Consider the following 11,199-nt stretch of genomic DNA (forward strand, 5'->3'; position numbering starts at 1 on the left):
GGATTGTTCTGATTTTCAAATATGTTATTGGCATTGCAATTATCTAATGGATAAAAAAAAGATTTTCAGAAAATATTGATTTTGAGCCGAGTTACAGTGACTCAAACTTTCAAAACGCCATAACTCGCTTCAAAGTGCAAATAGGCCTTATTTACGATTTTTTCTGTGGGAGGGTGACCTGACCCACTGCCCTTCGGCACTCTTATCGGATTCTCATCGGGGATATGGGAAGAATATTTGAATTTTGGGTCTTCTGGAAAGCGGAAAAGGTGGGGTCATGACCGGTGGTGAACTCATTGTTGACCTACTTTTTCAAAAATACCAAAACAAGACACTATTTTGAATAGTCATCATTTTTCTTCGCCTCCTGGGAAAGGATTATGACGTATGATGACTATTTGACCCAGTTTTGATTCCATCTCTGATAAACAACTGATGACCTACATTTTCAAATTCAAATTCACGTCAACGGCGCGCCAGCCTACAACTTCAATCAATCGTAACTCTGTTCAAAATTGCCGTAGAATGTTAATTTTTTTTGCATTCGAATTCTTTTGAAGTGTATTTTTATGCTGTTGAAACATTGCGCAGTGCTTTGTTATATACTTTTTTGTTTTCCGAGCCGCCAGTATACTTTTTCTTATTATTTTAACCGTCGGCTCACTTCTTAAAGTCCCTTTGATCAAAGCCGACAGATACAGTATATCTTATCTTCCAAACGCAGTATACTCCATCTTATCTTTCGCGCGCGAGTACGCAGAAATGGTTGAGTACGCAGAAATGGTTGAGTACGCAGAAATGGTTGAGTACGCAGAATAGGTTCCAAAGTCGATGTGCTCGATTCTTGGCAATACCAAATCATTATATCCCATTCGACATCGTCTTGGATGGTGACTCGAAAGCAACCTCTTCATTTTTTTTATTTTTCCACTCTATTCTTTGTGTTTCTGTCTAACTTGATAAGTGTTCTTTTTTCTGTCCGTTACAATTTTTCTCTTATTAACCTATTTCTTTTTCATTTTTCAGAATGGTACGACAACGAAAGCAAACCGATGCTGAAAAAAGAGAAAAAGCCCGCGACAGGAAACGGGAACAACGACAAAAGGAAGCCGAAGAGAAAGAGCAGTCAGGAATTTCAGGAGTTCCAAAATCCAACAAACCGGGATTGAAGAATATGACCACAGAGGAATTGAAGGAATATAGACGGCTTCAAAAGAGCGAATCCCGTGCACGACAAAAGCTAGCAAAGGTCGAGGAAACAAAAGGTACTTAATTTTTGTTTGAATTTGAATACTTTTACGTGGAGCTATTTACAGATGATGGAAAAGATGACTTCGAGGATGATACTATGGATTCAACATCAGAAGTGACCAAGAAAACAACAAAAGAAGCGGAGAAGAAACCACGGAAACGTCAAGCAGATACGTCCAAATCCAGCAACGTCCCAACACCTACTCCAAAAAAAGCGTGTACAAAGGAAATCGTCCCGCAACGTGTACCAGGAGGAAAGAAGAACTGTAAAGTTCGCATTGGACTCATCGATATTTTCGATGTCGAAACCAATGCAATTGTGGTTCCCTACTATGACGGCCACAGTTCTGAGGATATATCAGTGTATCAGAGGATGCTGACAATGTTCTCGAAATTGGATAAGACTAAAGTTGACAGTTTTAAGGAAGATTTCGACAATAATCTCCACGATAAACTGAAAAACTATGAGTCTGAACTCATTGATTGGGGCTTCCAAACTGATATTGGTACCACGAGACGAACAATTCTTGTGAAACCACCTTACCTGAAAAATGAGAAACTCACCATCCTTTCCGAGACTCACTTACGTGCTTCCTATTTGTCATGCTTGTTGACAGCCGACAAAGCGAATATTAACAGTCTTGCATTCCCTATTTTCGGAGTCCATGGATGTTACAAAAAATCTATTGCTATTTGTCTGCAAACTGTTTTTGCATACATGGAATCAGTTAAACATACCAACTTGCAACTGATCTATTTTGTCACAGCCAATCTTGATGCGTACAATGACATTGGCGAATTTCTCTCTTACATCAGAGAATTCGACCTTACCCATTGGACGAAGGAAGGCTTATATTTTGGCTATGAAGACCACGTTTTTGACAAATTCAAGACGAACGTCTATTACGCGACAATCCCGGGAACCGACATGACTCGAAGATGTTTCAAGCTCAGCCATGATCGCAAAATGAACGCGAATGCGACGGACGAAGCCTTACGGAAAATCCATGCGTTGATGTTGAAACAAACTGGAATCAATGACACCGTAGGATTCAACATCTACAAGAAGTCGGCTCGCAAGGGACTTATCCAGGGAACGCAGTCAATCGAAAATGGTGCCAGCATTGACGTGGTCCCAACATTTCATAATTTGCTCGATGTGAGATTCGATATGGAACATTTCTGTGGATCAAACAAGATGTTGCGAAAACTTTGGATTCTATCTTACTACTACATGTACTTCCAAGACATGTCAGTGGCCCAACTGCACTACTCGCCGAAACACGAGGATTACTTACGCCGTCAACGCACTTTCCATGGGCAGAAATGGCTTCATCGACACGTGGTTCAAATGTGGAAGGACACGCTCACAAGTGAGTTTTATTTTTTTTAATCACAAAATTTAACATTTACATTTTCCAGAAGCTCCATACAAATGCAACTGTCTTTCGACAAGCGACATTCATGAGCACCTCTCAGTGTTCATGACCCAATTGAGTCATCAAGACAACATTATCAAAAATTGGACACTCGATCGTAGATGTTTTGCCTTTTATCACGAAGATGACATATTGGGAAGCATTGAAGCGTACCAGCCGGTGTTCATTTATGGAGATGGAAAATTCAAGTCAATGGCAGCAAGGACCTCATCTGATTTCCACAAGATTATTGAACCTCAATTCAAGAAATGGTATGATTTACGAGAGGGAGTCTTCGTCAGACAACTCGAACGCTTGGAGCAACTGATGGCAGATACCGATTTTTGCGAGAAAGTTGGAAACGACCACATCTTGCGTTGCTATGATCCGGTTAAGTATGACAAAGAAATCGTGACTGGAGATTGTGATTCGAGAAGAAAGAAGCTGCTTGATGCTTTAAAAGCGGCAAGTATTGCTGTTAACAACGCAACATCGGCGGAAGATCACGAACGATCAATGGAACAGTTCAAAAAGTGCGAGACTGCCGTCTTCAAACACCACAATCAACTTCATCTCAATGAAGATCTTGAGGTGGAAAAATGCCTTCGGAATCGAATGTTCCGGTTTTATGGACCAGCTATGATCGACGTTTTGCACCCAAACCCGGCCGATGATGAAGATGACATGGATTATTACATGGATGATGAAGATGACGATATGCCTGATGAGGAGCAATTGTGGGAATTCGGTGATAAAATTTGCACTGTAGACGTCTACATTGCACGAAAGTTGGCTTCGCTCAGATTCAAAGTTATCAACGTTTCTCCATTTGCCAAATGTCACAATCCACACGATTCTGCGTTTCCCACTTCCAATAATGCCGCCAAATATCCCGCATATATCGATATTGGAGACCGAGACGTTCCATGCCCATGGTGTGGAGCATTGAAGTTTGCTTGTGAAACATCGTGGAACTGTTGCAAGAACGGAAAAGTCTGGATTCCACCAATGAAACGTCAACCAAAACCCGTCGAAGGAGTGTTTGCGTACAAATACAGAAAACAGCTGACACAGATTAATGCTGCGTTCTCTATGGCCAGCATTCGATACAACCGTCAAGACCAGGCACCAAGAGGAATCAACACTATGAAGGTCAAAGGAGTCGTCTCGGCTCATCCTTCGGCTCTCAATGCAAAAAGTTCGGCTCCACCAAGATATGCCAATTTTATAGTTCTTCAATGTGAGAACAAGCAAATTGCCGAGGAACGAGCTAAAACATTGAAAACATCAGTCAAAAAGGATCTGGCCAGACTTTTCGAGGAAATTCAGGAGTATATGGACGAAAACAACCGATTGTATGAGTCCTACAAGAGCATGAAGGAGATCGAGAAGGAATTTTTGGACGCCGGACATCAAGCAGGATATCTCGGAAACGAGCAACTTCGATTCCGGATTGTGTCCCCATCTGAACTGTCCGAAGATGAGATGAAGGCTCTTCAGTTCCACAATGGAGTGTATTGCCGTCCAAGTCGGAAAGGAGATGGATACATCTCAGTTGCATTCACATGGGATGGCCACGATTCGAATATGCTGCCAAGAGGACTCGACATCTTTCCAAGGAATCCAGATCACAAAGACAAGGAGATTGAACCGATCAGCATCTTCTCCGAATTGTGCGATGTCATGTGTTATCCACTTTTCTACCCAGATGGACTTGGAGGTTGGGGATTGAAAAAATATCCTCGCTACACCGGAAAAAAGAGTGAAACACCAACATTCGAACAACGAATCAAAGAGCATTTGGAAATCATCAAGGAAAATGGAGAGGACCCGGACGATTACTTCGACTACGACTTCACTACAGAATTCAAAAACATGGAAATTTCGAAATCAAATGAAAAACAAAAAAGAAGCCTGCTGACGATGACATGGACATGGATGATGACATGGATGATGACATGGACGATGACATGGACGATGACATGGATGATGACTATCAGAAAGATGAGGCCGCCTTGAATGAAGAGGATGATCCGATGAAGTGAGTTGCTTTTTAAGTTTGACAAATAAAAATTACATTTTTTCAGCTTGGACAATGAAAAAATTTTGGCATATGGAGAACTTGAAGACATGCAAGAAAACCCATTGAACGATGAAATCGGACAAGAACCCAACTTGATTAGAGTGGAAAGGTACGGAGAATATTATTACGTGCTGGATAAGAGCAAGAAGACAAGGGACATCCCTCTGACTGATATGGATCCATTCGGTCCAGAAGATATTGCGACATTCAATTCTGACGGCGAGGAAGAAGAATTTTTCGATGTCAGCAATTATGTCTGGCAAACCGAATTGGAGGAGAAAGAAGTGGAAGTTCCTGGAGAAGACGAAGAAGTTGCTGAGGGATGTGCAAAAGCCTATGAGGAATATGAGGATGGCCTCGATGACCTCGATTAATTCTTTTTCAGAACATTTATTTTGTTTCTTTTTATTGTAGATTTTTAATTTGAATAATAAAACTTAAAAAATAATAACAGCCTTTTTTTTGCATTCAAAACATTTCTTTCCAGAGCCATCTTCTTATTACTCAACTTCCCGGGATGGCAAAAACATCAGTCAATGGAGAAACTGCCCGACACATGTGTCCCCACAGGGTGGTAGATTTACAGTTTTGCCATCGCGGCTTCAGATGTGTCCCCACAGGGTGATAACCCACTGATAAACTTCAGAAGCTTCGCGCCTCGCGGCGCCCCAGCCTCTAAACTTCAAATCCTTATAACTCGGCTCAAAATTGTCGTAGAACCTTCATCTTACTACCATTCGAAAGCTACTGATCTCCTCTTTGCTTGGGTCACATAAAATAGAAAATCGCTCATAACTTGGTTCAAAATGGTCGTAGAACAAAAATTCAAAGCTTGCTGGGCACTGCGCGTGGGGCGAAGCCCCACCTAGCGGAGCGAGCCGTTAGGCTCGGGACGCTAGTCTGCCGCCTTCTTCCATAAAACCCCGTAGGTATGGGGTGACACAACTTTTGTGTCTGAATTCGTGTCACGCCTCGGTTCTCAGAGATGACTGGACCGATTTACTTGCTTTTTTTTTGATAGCTTGGAAAGCTCTTCTATATGACGGCTTTACAGTGGTTTTTTGATTGAGCCACTCGGAGCTGAGCTGTGAGCCGTAGAATGGAGCCAACTCGAAAATTTGGCCAAAAAAAATAAATTTTTTCAACTTCCACAGCTTCTGGCGGGATCAGTTTTTGAGTTATGACTATGAAAAGTATATAGGTTTGTAGAGGATGAGTTTGGCTAAAAAGTAAAAAAAAAATTATATTGATAACTCTTTTCAAAAAATTTTTATGAGCGGCAAAGTGAAAAAATTCTGGAAATTTTCGAAAAAAAAAATTTTTTTTCAACTTTCATGGCTTCTGGTGGGATCAGTTTTTAAGTTATGGCTGTCAAAAGTATATAGGTTTGTAGAGGATGAATGTGGCTAAAAAGTGAAAAAAGAATTATATTGATACCTTTTTTCAAAAAATTTTTATGAGCGGCAAAGTGGAAAAATGTCGGAAATTTTGAAAATTCTCAATTTTTTCACTTTGTCTCTTATATCTCGGGTTGTGTTTGATACTTTTACTTGAAACTTACTTATTGTACGTAAAATTGGACGGGGAATCCGTTAAAATAAAAAGATTTATGATCGGAGTGACCGTTTTCCCAGGACACCCAGTCAAACACGCAAAATACACCAAAAAGGCGACTTGCCGACACCTCCCCCCCTTTTTCTTCCGGCGCCTGTAGCGCGCGTAGTTTTGAGAAATTGTTATTTCTGACAAAAATATATGACGTAGAATAAAAATCTGAACAAACTGATATAAAATTTGTAATACTTTTAGTGAAAAAATTTTTCAGGAGGCGTTTTTTTCCTGTTTTTTAGGGGTTTTTGGCCCGCACTGAAAAATTTTTCCACTAAAAATGTTTTGCTTTTCTGATATGTTAGTCAGCTCGGGATTATCTAATGGAATATATAAGTTTCAGCCAAATCGGCCCGGTGGGAGCTGAGCTGTGGAGAAAACAGCTTTTGCAGTGGGTTTTCGAGCTGGGGCGCTTCTGCCGCATTTTTCTTGAGTGTTTTTGTTGGGATTGTTCTGATTTTCAAATATGTTATTGGCATTGCAATTATCTAATGGATAAAAAAAGATTTTCAGAAAATATTGATTTTGAGCCGAGTTACAGTGACTCAAACTTTCAAAACGCCATAACTCGCTTCAAAGTGCAAATAGGCCTTATTTACGATTTTTTCTGTGGGAGGGTGACCTGACCCACTGCCCTTCGGCACTCTTATCGGATTCTCATCGGGGATATGGGAAGAATATTTGAATTTTGGGTCTTCTGGAAAGCGGAAAAGGTGGGGTCATGACCGGTGGTGAACTCATTGTTGACCTACTTTTTCAAAAATACCAAAACAAGACACTATTTTGAATAGTCATCATTTTTCTTCGCCTCCTGGGAAAGGATTATGACGTATGATGACTATTTGACCCAGTTTTGATTCCATCTCTGATAAACAACTGATGACCTACATTTTCAAATTCAAATTCACGTCAACGGCGCGCCAGCCTACAACTTCAATCAATCGTAACTCTGTTCAAAATTGCCGTAGAATGTTAATTTTTTTTGCATTCGAATTCTTTTGAAGTGTATTTTTATGCTGTTGAAACATTGCGCAGTGCTTTGTTATATACTTTTTTGTTTTCCGAGCCGCCAGTATACTTTTTCTTATTATTTTAACCGTCGGCTCACTTCTTAAAGTCCCTTTGATCAAAGCCGACAGATACAGTATATCTTATCTTCCAAACGCAGTATACTCCATCTTATCTTTCGCGCGCGAGTACGCAGAAATGGTTGAGTACGCAGAAATGGTTGAGTACGCAGAAATGGTTGAGTACGCAGAATAGGTTCCAAAGTCGATGTGCTCGATTCTTGGCAATACCAAATCATTATATCCCATTCGACATCGTCTTGGATGGTGACTCGAAAGCAACCTCTTCATTTTTTTTATTTTTCCACTCTATTCTTTGTGTTTCTGTCTAACTTGATAAGTGTTCTTTTTTCTGTCCGTTACAATTTTTCTCTTATTAACCTATTTCTTTTTCATTTTTCAGAATGGTACGACAACGAAAGCAAACCGATGCTGAAAAAAGAGAAAAAGCCCGCGACAGGAAACGGGAACAACGACAAAAGGAAGCCGAAGAGAAAGAGCAGTCAGGAATTTCAGGAGTTCCAAAATCCAACAAACCGGGATTGAAGAATATGACCACAGAGGAATTGAAGGAATATAGACGGCTTCAAAAGAGCGAATCCCGTGCACGACAAAAGCTAGCAAAGGTCGAGGAAACAAAAGGTACTTAATTTTTGTTTGAATTTGAATACTTTTACGTGGAGCTATTTACAGATGATGGAAAAGATGACTTCGAGGATGATACTATGGATTCAACATCAGAAGTGACCAAGAAAACAACAAAAGAAGCGGAGAAGAAACCACGGAAACGTCAAGCAGATACGTCCAAATCCAGCAACGTCCCAACACCTACTCCAAAAAAAGCGTGTACAAAGGAAATCGTCCCGCAACGTGTACCAGGAGGAAAGAAGAACTGTAAAGTTCGCATTGGACTCATCGATATTTTCGATGTCGAAACCAATGCAATTGTGGTTCCCTACTATGACGGCCACAGTTCTGAGGATATATCAGTGTATCAGAGGATGCTGACAATGTTCTCGAAATTGGATAAGACTAAAGTTGACAGTTTTAAGGAAGATTTCGACAATAATCTCCACGATAAACTGAAAAACTATGAGTCTGAACTCATTGATTGGGGCTTCCAAACTGATATTGGTACCACGAGACGAACAATTCTTGTGAAACCACCTTACCTGAAAAATGAGAAACTCACCATCCTTTCCGAGACTCACTTACGTGCTTCCTATTTGTCATGCTTGTTGACAGCCGACAAAGCGAATATTAACAGTCTTGCATTCCCTATTTTCGGAGTCCATGGATGTTACAAAAAATCTATTGCTATTTGTCTGCAAACTGTTTTTGCATACATGGAATCAGTTAAACATACCAACTTGCAACTGATCTATTTTGTCACAGCCAATCTTGATGCGTACAATGACATTGGCGAATTTCTCTCTTACATCAGAGAATTCGACCTTACCCATTGGACGAAGGAAGGCTTATATTTTGGCTATGAAGACCACGTTTTTGACAAATTCAAGACGAACGTCTATTACGCGACAATCCCGGGAACCGACATGACTCGAAGATGTTTCAAGCTCAGCCATGATCGCAAAATGAACGCGAATGCGACGGACGAAGCCTTACGGAAAATCCATGCGTTGATGTTGAAACAAACTGGAATCAATGACACCGTAGGATTCAACATCTACAAGAAGTCGGCTCGCAAGGGACTTATCCAGGGAACGCAGTCAATCGAAAATGGTGCCAGCATTGACGTGGTCCCAACATTTCATAATTTGCTCGATGTGAGATTCGATATGGAACATTTCTGTGGATCAAACAAGATGTTGCGAAAACTTTGGATTCTATCTTACTACTACATGTACTTCCAAGACATGTCAGTGGCCCAACTGCACTACTCGCCGAAACACGAGGATTACTTACGCCGTCAACGCACTTTCCATGGGCAGAAATGGCTTCATCGACACGTGGTTCAAATGTGGAAGGACACGCTCACAAGTGAGTTTTATTTTTTTTAATCACAAAATTTAACATTTACATTTTCCAGAAGCTCCATACAAATGCAACTGTCTTTCGACAAGCGACATTCATGAGCACCTCTCAGTGTTCATGACCCAATTGAGTCATCAAGACAACATTATCAAAAATTGGACACTCGATCGTAGATGTTTTGCCTTTTATCACGAAGATGACATATTGGGAAGCATTGAAGCGTACCAGCCGGTGTTCATTTATGGAGATGGAAAATTCAAGTCAATGGCAGCAAGGACCTCATCTGATTTCCACAAGATTATTGAACCTCAATTCAAGAAATGGTATGATTTACGAGAGGGAGTCTTCGTCAGACAACTCGAACGCTTGGAGCAACTGATGGCAGATACCGATTTTTGCGAGAAAGTTGGAAACGACCACATCTTGCGTTGCTATGATCCGGTTAAGTATGACAAAGAAATCGTGACTGGAGATTGTGATTCGAGAAGAAAGAAGCTGCTTGATGCTTTAAAAGCGGCAAGTATTGCTGTTAACAACGCAACATCGGCGGAAGATCACGAACGATCAATGGAACAGTTCAAAAAGTGCGAGACTGCCGTCTTCAAACACCACAATCAACTTCATCTCAATGAAGATCTTGAGGTGGAAAAATGCCTTCGGAATCGAATGTTCCGGTTTTATGGACCAGCTATGATCGACGTTTTGCACCCAAACCCGGCCGATGATGAAGATGACATGGATTATTACATGGATGATGAAGATGACGATATGCCTGATGAGGAGCAATTGTGGGAATTCGGTGATAAAATTTGCACTGTAGACGTCTACATTGCACGAAAGTTGGCTTCGCTCAGATTCAAAGTTATCAACGTTTCTCCATTTGCCAAATGTCACAATCCACACGATTCTGCGTTTCCCACTTCCAATAATGCCGCCAAATATCCCGCATATATCGATATTGGAGACCGAGACGTTCCATGCCCATGGTGTGGAGCATTGAAGTTTGCTTGTGAAACATCGTGGAACTGTTGCAAGAACGGAAAAGTCTGGATTCCACCAATGAAACGTCAACCAAAACCCGTCGAAGGAGTGTTTGCGTACAAATACAGAAAACAGCTGACACAGATTAATGCTGCGTTCTCTATGGCCAGCATTCGATACAACCGTCAAGACCAGGCACCAAGAGGAATCAACACTATGAAGGTCAAAGGAGTCGTCTCGGCTCATCCTTCGGCTCTCAATGCAAAAAGTTCGGCTCCACCAAGATATGCCAATTTTATAGTTCTTCAATGTGAGAACAAGCAAATTGCCGAGGAACGAGCTAAAACATTGAAAACATCAGTCAAAAAGGATCTGGCCAGACTTTTCGAGGAAATTCAGGAGTATATGGACGAAAACAACCGATTGTATGAGTCCTACAAGAGCATGAAGGAGATCGAGAAGGAATTTTTGGACGCCGGACATCAAGCAGGATATCTCGGAAACGAGCAACTTCGATTCCGGATTGTGTCCCCATCTGAACTGTCCGAAGATGAGATGAAGGCTCTTCAGTTCCACAATGGAGTGTATTGCCGTCCAAGTCGGAAAGGAGATGGATACATCTCAGTTGCATTCACATGGGATGGCCACGATTCGAATATGCTGCCAAGAGGACTCGACATCTTTCCAAGGAATCCAGATCACAAAGACAAGGAGATTGAACCGATCAGCATCTTCTCCGAATTGTGCGATGTCATGTGTTATCCACTTTTCTACCCAGATGGACTTGGAGGTTGGG

At 41.2% G+C, this 11,199-nt stretch overlaps 2 protein-coding genes across 2 annotated transcripts in view; both read left to right on the forward strand.

Moving 5' to 3' along the window:
* Nucleotides 1-1,027: 1,027 nt before the first annotated feature.
* Nucleotides 1,028-4,567, forward strand: GCK72_012178 (uncharacterized protein; the record flags this gene model as incomplete). Its single annotated transcript, XM_053728896.1, has 4 exons — nucleotides 1,028-1,265; nucleotides 1,317-2,624; nucleotides 2,674-4,389; nucleotides 4,485-4,567. 4 exons carry the CDS (start codon nucleotides 1,028-1,030, stop codon nucleotides 4,565-4,567), a joined length of 3,345 nt encoding a protein of 1,114 aa, XP_053583668.1.
* Nucleotides 4,568-7,831: 3,264 nt separating this feature from the next.
* The window catches only part of GCK72_012179 (uncharacterized protein), a gene marked incomplete at both ends in the record, with an annotated part of 4,200 nt that continues 832 nt past the window's right edge, over nucleotides 7,832-11,199 (forward strand). Inside the window, 3 exons of the mRNA XM_053728897.1 lie at nucleotides 7,832-8,069; nucleotides 8,121-9,428; nucleotides 9,478-11,193. Of these exons, the coding sequence (XP_053583669.1) occupies nucleotides 7,832-8,069; nucleotides 8,121-9,428; nucleotides 9,478-11,193 (3,262 nt within the window). The remainder of the gene's footprint in view (nucleotides 8,070-8,120; nucleotides 9,429-9,477; nucleotides 11,194-11,199) is intronic.

This window comes from Caenorhabditis remanei, chromosome IV (assembly GCF_010183535.1).
Source record: "Caenorhabditis remanei strain PX506 chromosome IV, whole genome shotgun sequence".
In the NCBI taxonomy this organism is placed as follows: Eukaryota; Metazoa; Nematoda; class Chromadorea; order Rhabditida; family Rhabditidae; genus Caenorhabditis; species Caenorhabditis remanei.